Below are 19,695 nucleotides of genomic sequence, written 5' to 3' on the forward strand. Positions count from 1 at the left end.
CACTCTGAAGGAAGGGACAGGAGAGGAGTTTGGAAGGGTGGTTGGAACCAAAGGCTCCAAATGTGTAGTCTTCATAAAAGTGTAATGTAAGAGTCATTGGAGGGCTAAAAGGGCAGAGCATTATGGTAACATTTATATTTTGAAAGTGGATTCTGATAGAAATAGAAGTTTTAAGACGTCACCTAGGGAGGGCTTTAAAAAACAGTGTCCTGGGTCCCACACAAAACCAGTACAATAAGAATCTCTGAGGAGGATGCCCTGGGAGTGAGTGGTCTGTAAATAGCTCAGATGATTTCTTTTCCCCCCCAGCTCTATTGAGATACAATTGACATATAACTTTGTGTAAGTTTAAGGTGTACAACATGATGACTTGATATATATCTATATTGTGAAATCATTACCATAGTGAGGTTAGTTAACATCTTTATCACCTCACCTAATTACCTTTTTGTATGTGTGTCTGGTGAGAACATATAAGACTTAGTCTTTCAGCAACTTTCTATTATGTAATACAGTATTGTTGACTATAGTCACCATGCTGTACATCAGATCCCCAGAATTTATTCATCTTACGGCTGGAAGTTTATACCCTTTGACCAACATCTCCCTATTTCTCCCATCCTCTAGCCTCTGGCAACCACTGTTCTACTCTCTGTTTTAATGAATTTTGACTGTTTATGGCTTTTTTAGATTCCTCACATAAGTGAGATTGTACAGTATTTTTCTTCCTCTGACTTATTTCCTTAACATAATGCTCTCATAGCATTTGCGCATGTTGTTGCAAAAGGCAGGATTTCCTTCTTTTTTTATGACTGAATAACATTCTGTTGTACATGTATATAGTTGGTCTTCCGTATCTGCAGATTCCACATCTGCAGATACAGAGGGTGGGTGTACTAGGTCATTTTATCAGGGACTTGAGCACCCTAGGATTTTCGTATCTTTAGTGGGTCCTGGAACCAATCCCCTGTGGATACTGAGAGACGACCGCAGCACATTTTCTTTACCCATTCATCTGTCGATGGACATTTAGGTTGTTTCTATGTCTTGGCTATCGTCACTAATGCTGCAAAGAACATAGGTGTGCAGATATCTCTTCAAGGCAGTGATTTCATTTCCTTTATATATACCCAGCAGGTGATTTCTTATGCTGCCTGAATGGCAACTGTCTAAAAACCTGTGTTATATTTACATTTATTTTAAGGGAGAGAGGGAGTGACAAAAATTGAGATGCTGAGAGCCCCAATTAGGAGCTTTCAGCGGTCCAGATGAAGAGCAATGAGGGCCTGAAGTGCATCAGTGGCAGTGCTGATGGAGAGGAGGGGGCAAAGTCAAGAGCCCCTTTTGAAATGGAAGTGTCGATAGGATGTTGGAGACCCTTTGGATATGGGGATGAGGCAAGAGTTGGAAGATGACTTGAAGGTACCACTCTGGGTGGCAGTGTAGATGGTGATGCTGTGAACCAGCGTGGGGAACACAGGAGGGATGGGAGGTAGAGAGCTGGATGCCTGCATACTGGGGAGGTTGATCAAACGGGGTTGTCAGAGGTAATAATGAATTTAGTTTATGTATCCATTCCAGTTCTTTATTTTTACCAATGAGGAAACGGAGGCTCAGAATGGTGAAGTGGCTAATCTGAGGTCACGGAGCTAGTTGGTTAATAGAAAACCCTCTTGTTGTTTTTATGCCATCTAGAAGGTACACTGCTTGGTTATGCCCGCTGAGAGCATCTGGATAGTACTAATTACCAAGTGAAAAATATTAAATACACACTATGGCTATGTTGCTGGTGTATGTTTTTAGCTGAGTGCATGACACCAAATGGGCCACTTCATGCAGTTGGAACAGAGGACCAGATGTTGATTTAATGGTGTATCATAGGGGTAGAAGGCATGAAAACAGAAAGGGGCTGTAGGGATCGGCCAGAATAACTTCATTTTACAGATGAGAAAACTGAGTCTCAGGGAGAGAAATTAGTTGTCTAAGACTGCGCTGGTAACGAGGGATTAAAATGAAGATGCCCTGTCTTCTGACCCATCAATTTAGTGCTTTCTGTGGGAGGTTATCCAAATTATTACCACAAGCTTTGTACTAACGTTTGTGAAGCTGTTGATTGCTCTGTCATTTAATATCCCTTGAGGCTGAGAACTGAATCACGAGCCGCATCTACATGGCTATGGAGTGTGTGCTTAGAGACTACAAGAAATGGGGACCTACATGGTGACCTGGATCATTTTTGGTCCATGCATCCAGTATAACACTTCTTAGTTTAGAAGTTCCTCAAGGACAAAAATTCTGTATCTGCGGCACAAAGCACAGAACCTGGATCGTATTATTCAGTAAATGTGTGTCGAATCAGTGATTTAACTCCAATGGCATTTTTTTGAACTACAGTCTTTTTTTTTTTTTAAAGTAAATCACCTATGGTAGTTTCATCAGGTCTGTACTTTGTCCATATGTAGGCACTCACGAAGAGTCACATGGTTCTCATTCTTTTCTTAAGAAACAGCAGACAGGGCTGTCAGCTGACAAAGGCAGGATAAAATGAGTGCTGGAAAGGCCCTGGGCTGAATGTGACCTCTTGCTGGAATGCCAAAAATACAAACTTTCCAAGTCTCCTGGCCCAGTGACCTCAATATACAAAGGTCTTTTCTTTCTAGAAACAAACTTTTTTCTTCCTGTTTCTGATCTGGCACACATACCCTCACAAACTCAAACACACACACACAATCCCTGTGAAGGTGTAAGCCTATAGTGTGCTTTTTTGCATAGTCTTAAAAATGACCTTTTGCCGTATATTTGAAATGTAAAATCTTTCTTCCTTGAGGGCTGCCTTACTCTACTATGAAAACCCCTGGACAAGCAGATTATTGAATAACCCATGACTTTGCCCTTCATCTGATTAGTTCCCTGAAAGGGATCATAAGACATCCTTAAAAAGCCTAGAGGCCTTCAGAGTTCTGAATGATAACAGAGGGCCTTTTTCCCCTATCTTCCTGAAATGTCATGGCCACCCTGATCAGTATCAAAGGAAATCACTGTATGCATAAGGAACTAAAAAAAAAAACAAAAAGAAGGAAAAGAATGAAATTAAGAACTCATTGGAAAAAATGAAAGTTCATCTGTGGGTTTTGTGTCATATGAGTAGTATTATACCACTTTCTTTCATTGACTAGATGACTGTGGGAAATTTTTTTAAGTGCTGGTATAACCCATGTAAGAAATATTTTCTGATGGACATGAGCTGGCCCAGACAAAGTGTTCTTCTTTCCAGTGATACATGCTTGAGCACACAGGCTCACACACTAGGATAGGAAGCCTTGACCTTCATGCATTTTCAGTAAGTGCTTATGGATCAGTTCCTCTTACAATCCACAATGCTAATGCCAGTGTGAACATGACCTACAAAAGAATTCGATAACTTGAATTAAAACTCACCGTCACAAAACCTTGAACACAAACTTAAGTGTAAAGTGTTCTTAAAGGTTTGTTGACCTATATGTTCTTAGATACATGCCAGTTTCAGCATTTTATTTTTTTAAGATAAGTTGGCTTATTCAATACACACTTAACTTTGTTTTAATTTTTAAAACTTCATAAGACTCTGAACACAAAGAAATTCCCAAATCAGAATTAAAAAACTTTGGTCATACACTTCCGGAGTTTTGGGTTCAGAAAATATAAACCCAGTCTTCAACAGCTCCTGTCTTCAGCAACTACTAGTGGATAGACTTACAAGCAATAGGACTTTGTTCATTTTGGTTGATCAGCTCAAATTCCTGTAATTTTCTTTCATAAACTCTGGTCTAGAACTCTGATTTCACTACCTTTGTAATATTGTCTTTCATAATTTTTAACATGCTGAAGAAAGGGAGGGAAAACTCAAGTACCAACGAGTTGTAAGGGACTGTGCTGGATGTTTCACATGTGTTAATTCAGTTCATCCACATAACAACCCTGTGAGGTGCATATTATTACCGCCATTTTGCAGATGAGGAAAGCTAAACTTAGTGTGTTTAAGAAATTTGCCAATATTCATTTAGAAAATTAAGGATCAGAGCAAAACTGATTCTAGCTGATTGGTCTAAGACTAATCCATTTATTTATTTCTTTGTTTGTTTATTTCTATGTCAGAGTGCTTTCCTTATCCCATAGACTGTAGACTAGTTAAGGTTATAGGCCCTCAAGTTCACTGTCGTAATCCTAGCATGTAGCTCAGAGACTGGCATTGATGCGTAAGTACGTGTTATCTGTTCAGTTGAGTTGAATGGGACACTCCTGGTATATAAACCTGGGGGAGAGATAGTATAAGACTATGGCTCAGTGGTTGAGAGTATTCAATGTTGGTAAATGACTATGGGCTCTGGATTCAAAAAGCTCAGATTTGAATTGTAACTTCTTAAGCTTACCATCTGTATAATTTGAACAAGTTACTTAGCCATACTGGTCTCAATTTTGTCACTTTAAAATGGGGCTAATAATTGTACCTTAATGATTATTTATGGGAATCACATCACTGATGGTTAATGAACATACAATAAATGCTAGCTATTACTGTTATCCTTGATTGACGTTGACTGTGGATGCCTTTGTAACATTCTAATCTATCGTCCCACTAAAATGTAAGCTCCATTATGGTAAGGATTTTCATGTTTTAATCATTGTATCCCAAGTATTTAGAACAATGTTGTCCAATAGAACATTCTATGATAATGGAAATGTTCTATCTTGGAGTTTCTAATACTGTAGCCACTAACCATATGTGGTTATTGAACACTTGAAATGTAGCTAGCTAGTGTGACTGAGGAACTGAATTTTAAATTTTATTTAGTTTTAATTAATTTAAACTGAAGTAGCCATATGTGGCTAGTGGGATACTGTATTAGCACAGTTCTGGAATGTTACATGGTACACAGACATTTCAATAAATACTTATTAAATGAATGAATCCCCTCGGGACTCAAAGATCAAAAACAGAGCTGCCTGACTGCATATTTAGTGCATTCTTTAAAGATAAGCAATGAAGCACTTTACTGAGTGGTCTGCTCATATGAGGTCTTATTAGGTTCCCATATATGATTCAGTTTACAACTGTAATGTGTTTTTGACTTCTATTTCTTTTTGGTGATAGGTCAAGAAAGATTTGGAAACATGACGAGGGTCTATTACCGAGAAGCTATGGGTGCATTTATTGTCTTCGATGTCACCAGGCCAGCTACATTTGAAGCAGTGACAAAGTGGAAAAATGATTTGGACTCAAAGTTAAGTCTCCCTAATGGCAAACCAGTGTCAGTGGTTTTGTTGGCCAACAAATGTGACCAGGGGAAAGATGTGCTCATGAACAATGGCCTCAAGATGGACCAGTTCTGCAAGGAGCATGGTTTCGTAGGATGGTTTGAAACATCAGCAAAGGTAATGTGACCTTAAAGGATAAACTTATTGTAGGCAAGATTCACAAAGAAAATGGCATATAATCATCGTCATTATCATCATGTTAACAGTATGTGTTTGTTTAGTGATTTATAGTTCCCAAACTGCTTTAAGCTCTTTCTCATTTCAAGGGGATGAGTGGAACTATTCTCCACAATTTAAGATGACTGTGGCTAAGGCAGCAAAGCAACTTGTGCATGATCACATTGATAATGTTTAATAACCGTGTTCATTTATTGAGTGCTTATTTTGTGTCAGGCATGCTTTTTGTGCACTTTCTCATTTAGTCCTCACAGCAACCCTGTTAGGTGAGTGTGGTTTTAGAGTCAATGAAAGAAATGGGCCTCACATTCAGTGTCACTGCTTCATTCAAGTGCGAATTAGTTTACCCCAGCAACACTTATTATGTTCTTCTGTATGCTGGCAAGAACACAGAACTAGCACACTGGGAATACCGGAAGAGTGGGGTGAGAGAGTAAATGGCAAATACCAATGTGAAGAACATAGTGTGGCTTGGTACTGCTCACCCTCCTGGGTGGTAGAGGAGTAGCAGGCAGTGGGGGCAGAGTCAGGGCTGGAAGATGCAGAATCCAGTGCGGCATGGTGAGGGGTTTTACTCTTCCCATTAGGCCCCATGCTGTTATCTGACGTGTTGGGGGCACAATTTTTGCTCTACTCCCTTTTGTCTCTGTTTATATTTTTGTATCTCAGTATCAGAGAGAAAAATAGTATCATCATAAATTTTGAAAAATTTTTTAAAAAGCATGAATTAAAAGTAAATGGTTTACTACATTTTTCTGAGATTTTCTGTGCGGATATAAATATATATGCACATTTTACATTATTAAGATTGCATTTTGCATAGCTTTATATCACGATTTTTCCATTTTTATTTATTTGTGGAACACACATATTAAATACTTGTGGAGCGCAGGCACTGCGCTAGTTGTTTGGGATTCAGCTGTGAATAAGATAGGCATTGTCTCTGCACTTACGGAAATTCACACTTAGGCCTTGTTGTGAACGTTTGTGCGCATCACTAGAGAATGGTTGGAAAATATAGCTTGAATGGACATCCTTCAAATAGGCTGGGGAGGAGCCTCTGACTGGTTTTACAGAGGGTAGAATGGTCAGATTTGCCCTGGGGACTATGGAAAGGTAGATTGGAGGCAAGTAAACCTGGAGACAGAGCCACATGGTAGTTATTGAATTCTTATGGGAAAATGACAAAGCCTTGAATTAAGGTAATGGCTTTAGAGATTACAAAGAAAAACCTGATATGAGAATATCACTGAAGTGTAAACACCAGCAGGAGTAAGCAGCCACTTGGGGTGGGAGGTGATGGAGAAGGAGGAAAAGGTGGTGGTGCCTCTTTATTTTGTCATAGTTGGGATGTTCCTTTGTTTCAGCTGTTTCATGGAGAGTCTCGGTGCCTGCCTTCCCTCAGGGCTATCTCTAAATTGGCCTTATGTTTAGAAATTTTTACTTCTCAGTTCCTTGTTTTCCTTCTTGAGGCCCCAGTGTGCTTGTATGTTTTTCCCCTTCTTTCCTTTTAAAATCCTTTGTTTCCCCTGTTTTTTTAGGATTTTTTTCCCTTTGATTCAGGACACAGTATCTGTCATTTTCTACTTCTTGGCTCTCATTGAACCTTTTTCGTTTGTTTGTTTGAAGAATTTATTGTTGTAAAGAGAGATTGGTCAAGCAACATTCGCAGATATGATTAAATTATAGAACTTTAAGAAATATTACATTTTTAATAGACTGATTCTTGGATGTTAGTCCGGCTTTTTAAAAAATTCCAAAATCTGGGTGAATTCATCCATTCACCTATTCCTTAGCCCTGTACTTTGAAGCCTCCAGGCACAGGGGTAAAAGAGTAGAATTTTGGAGAACTCCTTTTCTTAATTGGTTATCTTACATCTGGAGGGCAGTCTATATTGAATGACTCATTTATTTTTTATTTTTTAATTTTTCTTGGAGTATAGTTGATTTACAATGTTGTATTAGTTTCTGCTGTACCGCAAAGTGAATCAGTTATACATATACATATATCCATTCTTTGTTAGATTCTATTCCCATATAGGTCATTACTGAGTACTGAGTAGAATTCTCTGTGCTATATAGCAGGTTCTTATTAGTTATCTATTTTATATATAGTATATAAATAATATATATAGTGTGTATATGTCAATCTCAATCTCCCAATTTATCTCCTTCCTTCCCCCTTGGTAGCCATAAGTTTGTTTTCTACATCTGTGATTCTATTTCTGCTTTGTAAATAGGTTCATTTGTACCATTTTTTTTAGATTCTGCATATAACCAGTATTGTATGACATTTGTCTTTCTCTGTCTGACTTACTTCACTCAGTATGACAATCTCTAGGTCCATCCATTGAATGACTCATATTTATATGAGGAGGGGAGTCTTCCATCATTCACTCATTCAACAAATGTTATGGAACACCTGTTATGTACCAGGCACTGGGAATAGAGAAACTTACAAAGCAGACAGAATCCTGACTTCATGTATAACAGTAACAACAAAACATAAGTAAAATCTGGGGCAGGGTGGGGGTGGTGGATGGATAGCCAGTAAGTGCTAACAGGAAAATAAAAGGAAGGAAGACACCTATAAATTTGTGGGGAGGGTTGAAATTGCTTGTGGGACAAAGGACGTTCTGGACATTTTCTTTCACCTCACTCTGACATTCCTTGCACAACAATTACAGTGTCAAACTCTGCTTAAGGGCATGATGTTCATTAACTTAAGGCCTGGCTGACCCGCCATGTACTTAGATACTGGATTTCTAATCCTCTAAATCCCTGCAAGTGTAAACTTTGAAGAGAAGCTTTGTATGGAGAGAGGGTGGAGGGAATTTCACAAGGCTAAAGTGCACTGAACTGCTAATATGACCAAGAGGGTACAAGGCCTCATTGTGAAAGGTAGAACCCACATTTCTCTTTCCTCCAAACATACTGCTATTGAAATTGTCCTTCTGAATGTCTTAATAATGAAAATGGCTTCCTGGTGCCAAGTTAGTATTCAAAGTTGACACCTAGACACGCGGAACAATACTGCAGCATTGACAAGCTGGAGTGTCAAACGGCTCAAAAAGTCTTTTTTGAAAAAAGATCTCTGATAAAGCTCTACTTACTTTCTGAGGATAGTATTTCAGCATGTACAAAACAGAGGCCCAGATCAAACCGTCTGCCTGAAGCTAAGATGGCAGCATTTGGAGACAGCTACCAATTCATTTGTTGATTACCTTTGGGAGGGAACATTTCCCATAAAGATCTTTCTCTTAGAAAGTGAATCTCCTAACAACGAAAGTCCTCTTGAGTGACATCATAGTCAGGCTGGTGATAAACATCTGATTTCCTTTCTTTTACGTTTCCAAAACTTCTAATGAGCCAAAGTCCAAAAAGTCTGGCTTTGTCCTCATGGCCACATCCTGGAGAAATCCTGTGGGTATATCAGCTCGTCCATACCTGAAGCTGAAACTAGCAGGGTGTTGAAGGAGTTTGTCACTGAGACCAGCCTCCTTCTTGCTGCTGACCCCACTGCCAAGGGAAATTTACCCTCTTGCTCTTCAATCTTCTAAAGAAACTTTCCACAAGAATTTTCATGCTTTGTGCTGTTGCTGGAATAATCATGGTAGCCTCTGGCTGTGAACTAAGAAAGAAAAAATAAAAAATAAATGTATGCTAGCATCTCTGGTTTTTCACATCATCTCTTCAAACATTAAAAACCAAAGGAAAGAAAGAAAAAGAGTCTCTCTTAAGTCAGATTTTCTTTAGTTTTCAACCTTTGCATTCTTTCCTTTTCTTAGCTGTGTTTAGTTGAATTCTGCCTGGGGATTCACTAGGGCCAGGAAATATATATCTGGGGTGATCATATGTCCCATTTTATCGAACATTCCTTGTTTATGCCTGTGGTCCTAGCATAATTATTAATAACCCCCCCATTTCTGGTCTGTAATTTAATTTACATGGTCAGCCTATAGATCAGGAGCTCCGATACGTCTATCTCACTGTCCACATCATATTTAACTCTAATCATGGCTCTTTTATGCATTCCTGTGCCCAAGCTCAGTCTTTATAATATGTTTTGGCAGATTTGTCTATTTAGAATGAGGGCCCTGGTCTGCTCTTGTTGGTGCATTCCCAAGATCGAGAATCCTGTCTTTCGGGTCCATCTCAATGGCTGATGGGGCCCCGAGACCTTCTGGCCCATTTACCTGGTGCTCTCTTGGTGCCCATTGCCTGAATCTCCACCAGCTACTTCCTTTGGATTCACTCTATGGCCACATCCAACTACCTTTTAGAGTTGTTGTGAGATTAAGTGACAGAATGTACGTGGGGTCCCTGACGTGTTACGTCTGATCCCACCACACACACATACCACATTATCTCTGTCACCTGTCCCCACAGCCCATCTGCCGGTCTGGGTGTCCCCATCTGTACCTGGCTCTGATGCACACAATACATGCACTCAGAGGAAGGGTCTGTTTCTACATCTCAGCCCTTCCCAGGCTGCTCTGTCCTGTTCTTATGCTGTGGTGGTTCCCATGTGGTTGTGTTCAGAAACAGGACACCAGGAAAATGCCAGTGTAGATGGGAAGTAATGGGGCAAGTAGGATCTACCCAAGTGGTGATGAGGACAACAATCACAGAGAGAACTGCAGTGCCCTCTAGTCATGCAGCCTCCACCACATGCCCTACTCCAGGCAGATTTCCTTGTCTGTTTCTACCCTATTTATAGTGACTTTTAGGCCCACCCTCCATCTCAGAATGTCCTAAGATCAATGGGTGCCCTAGAAGACACTTTCTAACATTAAACTCTATTGAAGTTTAGTCTCTTCCCTGGAGCTAAAAAGAAAGATGTTGATGTGTGTCCTGCTAAGGGAAGGAATATACCCACTAGTGTTCTCTGTAAGAAGTTATAGTTTTTAGAGGGAGGAGTAGGTGTTTCACAGTGTAGTGGACATTTTTCATGTGTTTTGGGTTTCCAGTAACTGTTAAACACATTTGCTATCTTTGGGGAACTTCTAGCCATGGGAGGCTCACCTCCCCAGGAAGAGTCCATAAAACCTTCTTCCTCTGCTTTATTTGCAGCTAGGGCACAGGCATATGACCTAGATTCCACAGATCATACTGATTCAGAAGTGAGCAACTAGAGGAAGAGGGTGCAATGCAGAACCCTTTTTTTTTTTTTTAATATTTATTTATTTATTTATTTATGGCTGTGTTGGGTCTTCGTTTCTGTGCGAGGGCTTTCTCTAGTTGCGGCGAGCGGGGGCTACTCTTCATCGCGGTGCGCGGGCCTCTCACTATCGCGGCCTCTCTTGTTGCGGAGCACGGGCTCCAGACACGCAGGCTCAGTAGTTGTGGCTCACGGGCCTAGTCTCTCCGCGGCATGTGGGATCCTCCCAGACCAGGGCCCGAACCCGTGTCCCCTGCATTAGCAGGCAGATTCTCAACCACTGTGCCACCAGGGAAGCCCCAGAACCCATTTTTTTTCTGGGGAGGGTGGTGGCAGAAAAGACCTTCATCCTTGGAAGATAGCGGAGTTTGCTGCGTCTTCTGCTTGACACAGAAACAGGATCACTGCTGGCCCCAGGAACAGTTGCATTCAAGTTGAGATCCCCGGAGCTTTGCAGATTACAGGACCTAGTGCTCAGTGGTAGCTGGCAGCAGGGTCCTCATCACTCCTGTTCTATGTAGGATCTGAGTTTCTGGAAGCTTAGGCTCGATCTGGTTTCTCTAGACTACTGTTTCTGTAGCCTACTGAGTAATTCTGCAAGCTACCCAACATCCCTTGAATAAATGATTCCATGTTTAGCCAGCATCGGCTTCTGAATCTTGCGACTGAGAATCTGGATTAATATACATGGTCAAATGCATTTAAGAAAACCAGCTTCACTGTCCCCCTTGCTGTAGGACTTCTCAGGCCTTTGATATCCTATGTGCATTCCGAATCTCCAGTAATAAAAATGGCTATGTTTCTTGCTGTTTGCTGTACGTTAACTTTGTGTAGAGATTTTTACGTGTATGAACTCATTCAGTCCTTAGCATGATCCTATAGAATAGGTTATTATTTTTGTTACCATTTAAAAAAAAGTTGAGACTTAGGTGATTTCCCTAAAACCATAGAGTTACTACCTTATTTCTTTGATTCTAACTTATGCTTTTTGTTCCTTCCTATGTTAACATTTCAGAATCAAGGTATGTCCTCTAGTCAGTGTGTATCTCTAAAATGATGGTGTGTCATTCATATAATAGCTTTTTCACTATCTCCTTCAAAAGGGGACCATACCATGCAGCAGTTTGTAAATGTTTTTGGCCACGTAGAACACTTAACAAACTAATAGAACACGCTTAGGAAATACTGACCTAGAATTATCTTTTAAAGGGAAAGTTTTCTATCTTCCATTGTTTAGTGAGCTTTTTCCATTATTATTATTATTTTTAAATTGCTATGAAAGCTAAAATATGCAGCAGTTAAGTAGCTAGTTTTCTAGAAGCTGCTTGAAGGGTAGGATCACACATCATTTCTTCTCATAGGCTTTTAGAAAATATATATAAGCATTTATACAAACTGGAAATGCATAGATAATTGCACTTGAGTATGGGTAGACAGTTATTCTAAGTCCTTTTTTAATCATTTTTTTAAATCTTTTTATTTTTAAGTGGGGTAGTAGGCCATTTCTGGTTATTCCCAATTTTTAAATGTCAATCCATGAAAAAATTCTTGATAGTCACTGGTGCATTCATTGATTCAACACAATTTGTATTGAATGACTATTCAGGTCTGTGCTGTGAACAATGTGTATTAAGCCTTTTCTGGATTCAGAGCATACTATTAGGTGCCTGTTCCTCTTAAAATTCCAGAATTCCCTAAGGGAAGTAGTTAGGCCACGTTTTAGGCATCCATCTCCAAAGACTTTAGATGGGGTTGTAGGATGTGCCTCCCCTGACTTAACTGGGACACAGCACGTTTAACCTTATTTTTTTAGCCGATCTGCTTGGAGCTAGTTGTACTTAGGAACCTAAAAGGAAGGGCCCAATCTAAAAATGCAAAATCAGAGCAAAGTTAGAAGGTATCATTAAAGGAAATGATGGCAATTGTTAATAGTCATGATCATTTCATATAATGACCACTAGTCTGTAGTACAACTGTTTGAATCATCATTTTTGACAGATTCTTAATGCCCTGCATGAAAAATGGAATCATTTCTTGAAATTGAGCCTAGCTTAAGTACAAGAGTCTCAAATTCAAGCAACTCACCTGCTTAGGAATCAGTATAAATTAAGAATAACATTTTAATTTTTATCTTTAGCTAATTGGCTCTCCAGAGGTTTTCTAGGTCTATGCTAATAATTTGCTAGATAATATGAGATCCAATTATGACTAAGACATTGTAGGAAAATAGAAACAGACCCTCAGAGGCTATAACCACAGCTTGGTGTGCAGGAGGCAGGAGTTGCATTTGTCATCCTCTCCTGCATGGTTCACATTTTCATTACCTACAGCACAGGTCCTTTCCTGTTTCGTTCTTAGACAACTTCAAATAGTCTCCAGACCTCGCTCATGGTAGTCTGTACAGCATGGTGCTAAAAACTCAACCTACCCAAGGAATCACTTTGATTTTATCACAGTCTAGTTCAAGAATCTTCTGTAAGCTCTACTTCTTGATTCAGATTTAGACACCTAAGAATGTAAATTGATACAGCCACTATGGAGAACAGTACGGAGGTTCCTTAAAAAACTAAAAATAGAACTACCATACAACCCAGCAATCCCGCTACTGGGCATATACCCTGAGAAAACCATAATTCAAAAGGAGACATGTACCACAATGTTCATCGCAGCACTATTTACAATAGCCAGGACATGGAAGCAACCTAAGTGTCCATCGACAGACAAATGGATAAAGAAGATGTGGCACATATATACAATGGAATATTACTCAGCCATAGAAAGGAACGAAATTGAATTATTTGTAGTGAGGTGGATGGACCTAGAATCTGTCATACGGAATGAAGTAAGTCAGAAAGAGAAAAACAAATACCGTATGGTGACACATATGGAATCTAAAAAAAAAAAAAATGGTACTGATGAACCTAGGGGTAGGACAGGAATAAAGACGCAGACGTAGAGAATGGACTTGAGGACACGGAGAGGGGGAAGGGTAAGCTGGGACAAAGTGAGAGAGTAGCATTGACATATATACATTACGAAATGTAAAATAAGTACCTAGTGGGAAGCAGCCGCATAGCACGGGGAGATCAGCTCGGTGCTTTGTGACCACCTAGAGGAGTGGGATAGGGAGGGTGGGGGGGAGACGCAAGAGGGAGGGGATATGGGGATATATGTATACATATAGCTGATTCACTTTGTTATACAGCAGAAACTAACACAACGATGTAAAGCAATTATACTCCAATAAAGATGTTAAAAAAAAAAAAAATTTAGACACCTGAAAACAGGAGTCAGCAAGCTATTACCTGTGGGCCAAATGTGGCCTGCCCTTATTTCATAAATAAAGTGTTATCAGAACACAACCATGCTCATTGGTGCACATGTTATCTATGGGTGCTTTTCCATTACATCTGCAGAGTTGAGTAGTTGCAACAGAGGCCCGATGGCTTTCAAAGCCTGAACTCTTTACCATCCGATCTGGCCATCTACTCATTGAAGTTTGCCACTGATGTCTTACAATAGCATTAGCTTCTCTTTTGTGCTTGTGGCTTTACATGCAATAGCTCATCCTTGAAACAGTCTTGTAAGTACTTTTATTAGTCCTGTTTTACGGATGAGGGGATTAAAGTTTAAATTGGAGAACATAAATGACTAGCTAAAGATCTCATAGTTGGTAGGTAGTAAAGTTGGGATTTCAAGCCAGATGTGCTCAGAGTACACCCAACCACCATACTGCACTATGTATAGCCTTTTCCAATCTGGCCTAATTATACAATAACTATTTATGGAGGAACTGATACACGGTTGACCAGGGATTGGGATAGATAGATAGATAGATAAGATAAAATGTAGCCGGTCTCTGAAAGTTTAAAGTCTAATGACAGATACAGAGACATGTAAATAGGTCTTCCAGGAAATGTAACAAAGTGGAGCAATTCACCTGGAATCATTGAAGGGACTGAATAATGAAGGGGCCTTTTCTCACATGTACATTGCCAGCCACTTGCCTTTCCCTCTGTGCTTTCCCTCTGTGCTTTTGTCCTGATATTCCCTTTGTATGGACTGTACAAGGCAGAGGCAGTTGCCATTCTTTGTTCATATTGTTTTGTCCAAACACATTCAGCTCTGGGTGTGAGACGAGAAACCCCCTTGGATTTAGCAGTAGGGAGTCTTTAGTAATTAATCATCGGTGGGCTCAAAGATAAGACACTTTACTTTCCAGATATCTTCTACCTCACAGAGATTCATGAGAACAAGCCTACAAGGAATCTTTGTTTTCAGACAGGATCAAGACAGAGCTCATCCCTCCTCCAGAAAAGACCAGGCCCAATAAGGCACAGGCATATTTTTGTTAAATGATTGTTTTTAGTATTATTTAATTATGGTTCTTAGCAGGGGTGATCTTGTCAATGTCTAGAACTATTTTTGGTTGTCATAACTGATCGGGGAGAGGAGATGCTACTCACATCAAGTGGGTAGAGGCCAGGGATGCTGCTAAACATCCTACGGTGCCCAGCACACAGCATCCCAACTCCCACTCCTCCAAAGAATGATTTGGCCCAAGATGTCAATAATACTGAGGCTGCGAAACCCCAGATGTCATGCTTTATGTTAGAATTTTCTAAATCCTCTAAGGAAAAGGCACTAACTGAATAAAAGTTCCTGTTAGTTAGTTGGCAGTTTTAAGAAAAATCAAGTAGGGTGGTCTTTTGAGTTTTGTATGTTTACCAAGTATGCAGTTGTATGAAGAAAGTTAGGAGTTAATTCTTGCCAAATGATGACTGTTGTTAGATTGTGGGATTGTGGGTGATTTTTTTTTTTAAGTTACTTTTTTGTTGTTGTTGTTGTTTGTGTGTTTGTTTGTTTATTTATTTATTTATTTATTTATTTTTGGCTGTGTTGGGTCTTCGTTTCTGTACGAGGGCTTTCTCCTGTTGCGGCAAGCGGGGGCCACTCTTCATCGTGGTGTACGGGCCTCTCACTGTCATGGCCTCTCTCGTTGTGGAGCACAGGCTCCAGATGCGCAGGCTCAGTAGTTGTGGCTCACGGGCCCAGTTGCTCCATGGCATGTGGGATCTTCTCAGACCAGAGCTCGAACCCGTGTCCCCTGCATTGGCAGGCAGATTCTCAACCACTGCGCCACCAGGGAAGCCCTGTGGGTGATTTTATCTTCATGTTTCTGGTTTCCATTTTTTTTTAAATGTGATTATATTGCTTTTACAATGACAGAGATAAAATTATAAATAAAGATATAAACAAATAATGAAAAAGAAACTGTGGAGTCTTTGGGTTCAGGCTTCTCTAGTCTATTAAGGATTCTCTGCCCGAGGGTTTGATGCTAAGGGACATGGTCTGTCACAAGGCAGAGTTTTGCCTTCTCTGTTCCCCACCCACCTAATACTTTAATCTCTGAATTTTAGCGTTTCCAGTACTCATCTCCATGCCTTTTCACACGCATGAAAGGATCACCTCGATCCTTCTCTGGTCTTCGCCTTAGGAATTTCCAGATTTTCCACATCTTTGTTCTCTTCCTACCCACACCATATAGCCTCTACAGATTTCCTTAAGGGACTTCCTCTCGCCCACCTACATGTCTGGGGCACCAGCTAGGAGATAGCTAACTGTTGGGCCGGCTTACATGATGTGGCTCAGCCCTCTCTTCTGATGGACGGGCATTGCTTAGAGAGATGAGGCAGGGTGTGAGTCGCTCTGAGTGATTGTGTCTTTCTGGTCCCAGAAAAACAACCCTGTCCTCAGCTGGACCCAGGCTGTAGGATCACCATGGATTTCTGAACCTGAGAAAGGGCCCTGAGAAGCACGGAGGGGCACTTTGGCAGAGTATGGCGAGTGTGGGCTTGGATGCCATGTAGATAGGGGTCAGGCTCTTGCCTCAGACCCAAAGCTATGTGGCTTTGGGCCAAACCTTTAATCATGCTGAGCTTCCATTTCTCATATGAAAAATGGGGATAATACTTTATGGGGTTGTTATAAGAATCAGTGTTAATAAGCGTGAAATGCCTGGAAGATTAGTATGCAATAAATGACTGGTCTTTCTAAAGAAAATACACATGCATGCAAAAATTGCTCACAGTTTCAGGGGCTTCCCAGACAATCCTGCCCACTGAAGCATGGACCCTGTTCTAGAGCCAGCCCATGTGCCTTCAATCGCTTAATTCCTCTCTAATGGTATCTTTAGAAAAATGTGTTAGAATTAGGGGATTCCTGGAGAAAAAGTTCTATTCAGCTAGAGCAGGAATTCTTTGTTGGGGTAGAGTGTCAGAACCAGGATGAAGGGACCAGGGAGCCTTTTCTCCTCAGATTTTTGCAAAATGCCTCTGTCGATGGTACACTGCTGTCCATCCATCCCCTTTGAGGATCACTGTGTGTGATGAGAGATGTTGCCCCTGGGAGTGTGTTGCTCTTCTGCATGGTCTGGAAACAGGAACCAAAAGCAGGAAAAATGATGAGCTTAGTTAGAGGAAATTGGAGACTGAAAGGAGGGAGGTGTAAGCTCTATTCTAAAGGACAGAAGAAGAGTTCAGAAGGACTTGATGAGTTTCCTGGTGCTAAGAAAGGGAGCCAAAATTAGAGGCAGGGAGAGTCTGAAGTCTTTGTAAGATTTCCATGTTTGCACTTTTTAAAAATCCTGTTCTAGCTCCCCATCATAATTATTTCTGTAAAAATCTTTTAAGGAAAAAAGGCCTATCTTTCAGAATTTCAAAGACGGGAGGATGCTCCTGAGGTTCTATCCGATCTTGAGCTTAATCTGCAGCAGAGGTGAGCTGTATGGAAAAGTGTAGGTGAAGGAGGGTGGAAAAAGCAAGTAGAATCCTGGTGCCTTCGGGAATGAAAATATTGCCTGGGTGCAGTGGAGTGCAGATCATGACGGAATATGGTCTCTGGTCTTCACTAGTAGACCACGGTTCCCATTCCCAGACTCAGGGAATGATTAAATACAATCAGACTCTGCTTCTGGAGTCAGATTTCTTCCTGGATCTCTACCTGCAGCCGTGACTTCTTTCCCAAACTTCAGACTTCCATGTCCCTCTGGATCTCTCCCTGGATCTCACCTAGACAACTCTTCAAATCCAATATGTTGGAAACTGAATTTATTAGCTCTTCTGCAAATCAGATCATCTGGTTAGGAGACCTTACATCCACCCAGACATCCAAGCCATATACCCATAGAAACAGGTTACTCATCCTTCAGAAACCCCCATAGTGAGGCTCTTCTCTGCCTCTCCAGGTCTATCCCTGGCTACTTCATCCCTCCGTTCACCCCCTAGTGATACCAAACTGCATCAAGTTCACATCTCGGAATTCCCCCTTCCTGGAACATGCTTCCTACACTTATTCACCTGTCTTTCACTCTTCCTTCAGAACTAGGCTTGAGCATCATCTGTTACTGGCTGTCAGGTAGTCTCTCCTATCTCTTGCCACATATGTTAAACTTCTTTCTTTATGGACCTGGTCCCTGCACTGCACTGTGAAATCCTCCTGGTTACCCACCAGCACGTTGGCTTGTACATGGTGGTTGATCACATGGTCAATGTTTATTGGATGGAACAGAATGGTTTGCAGCACTGCTTTTCAAGCACTTATTCAGAAGATTCCTTTACTGTATTATACTTTTCCCTGCCCCTTGTGGGGTATTTCTGTCCTTAGAGAACTGTGCAGAAGCAGAAAAATTAATTTACTGCTGTATTTCCCAGGAGGACTCCATATTATGTAACTCTTTTTATCCAGAAAGCTCTCTAGACACTTTGCACAGCAGGGAGATTACAGTGCCCCATGGTGTGAAGTGGGAAGTACAGAAGAAAAATGAATATGAGGGAAGCAGTCCCCCTTAGTGCTTTGGGCCCAAACTGAGAACTGCAGGATTCTTTGCTTGGTGATTCCACATAGCATGCTGCAAGAATCCGCCATCAGCCTGTAGATTTTATTAGCCAGCATATTCCTCCCTCACACCCGAGAACCAGGACTTAGCGGTTTCCTCCTCATTGAAATTCTCATAATCTTGTTTTACATATACCTCTTGTTTCAGCTACTGTCATTTGAGCTGCACACAATATCATATTCATCCTTTGTTTAAACTAATAAACAGAGTTCCAGAGAGGCTTTTCAATGATTTTCATTGCAGAAATGAGGCCTAGACTTCAGATCTAGTCTAGAACTCTATACAATGATGTGATTCTTGAACAGAGCTGTACATCAGGAACACCTGAGGAGCTTGTTAAAATGCATTGCAGATGCCTCGGCCCTGTTCTCGGAGATGTCTGCAGGGGCATAGATTGTATGTTTTTGCAAAACAGTCCTTTGGTGATTTTGATGTGCACACTGGTTAAGATGCGTTGTGTTAGACTTTGTTCACTCACTCACTCATTCATTCATTTATTCATTCCTGGTGTATTCCTTGAATACCTACTGTGTATTCAGGTAGGCACTTTGCTAAGCACTGAGGCACTGGTGATAAAGGGCACAGTTTCTTCTCCTTAAGAAGTTCTCAGTCTCCTGGAAGAAAACCCATAAAAATGAATAATTACAGTACAGTAGGAAGTTCCATTAAAACTGGTGGATTCGCCGTATGACCCAGCAATCCCACTACTGGGCATATACCCTGAGAAAAGCATAATTCAAAAAGAGTCATGTACCACAATGTTCATTGCAGCACTATTTACAATAGCCAGGACATGGAAGCAACCTAAGTGTCCGTCAACAGATGAATGAATATAGAAGATGTGGCACATATATACAATGGAATATTACTCAGCCATAAAAAGAAACAAAATTGAGTTATTTGTAGTGAGGTGGATGGACTTAGAGTCTGTCATACAGAGTGAAGTAAGTCAGAAAGAGAAAAACAAATACCATATGCTAACACATGTATATGGAATCTAAAAAAAAAAAATGGTACTGAAGAACCTAGGGACAGGACAGAAATAAAGTCACAGACGTAGAGAATGGACTTGAGAACACGGGGAGGGGGATGGGTAAGCTGAGACGAAAGTGAGAGAGTGGCATGGACATATACACACTACCAAATGTAAAATAGCTAGCTAGTG

The 19,695-nt window shown here is 40.7% G+C and overlaps 1 protein-coding gene across 1 annotated transcript in view; it reads left to right on the forward strand.

Moving 5' to 3' along the window:
* Positions 1-19,695, forward strand: part of RAB38 (RAB38, member RAS oncogene family) — a 62,226-nt gene that overhangs the window by 18,168 nt on the left and 24,363 nt on the right. The window contains exon 2 of the mRNA XM_061202746.1: positions 5,132-5,412. Within this exon, the coding sequence (XP_061058729.1) occupies positions 5,132-5,412 (281 nt within the window). The remainder of the gene's footprint in view (positions 1-5,131; positions 5,413-19,695) is intronic.

Source organism: Eubalaena glacialis, chromosome 10 (genome assembly GCF_028564815.1).
Source record: "Eubalaena glacialis isolate mEubGla1 chromosome 10, mEubGla1.1.hap2.+ XY, whole genome shotgun sequence".
NCBI lineage: Eukaryota > Metazoa > Chordata > Mammalia > Artiodactyla > Balaenidae > Eubalaena > Eubalaena glacialis.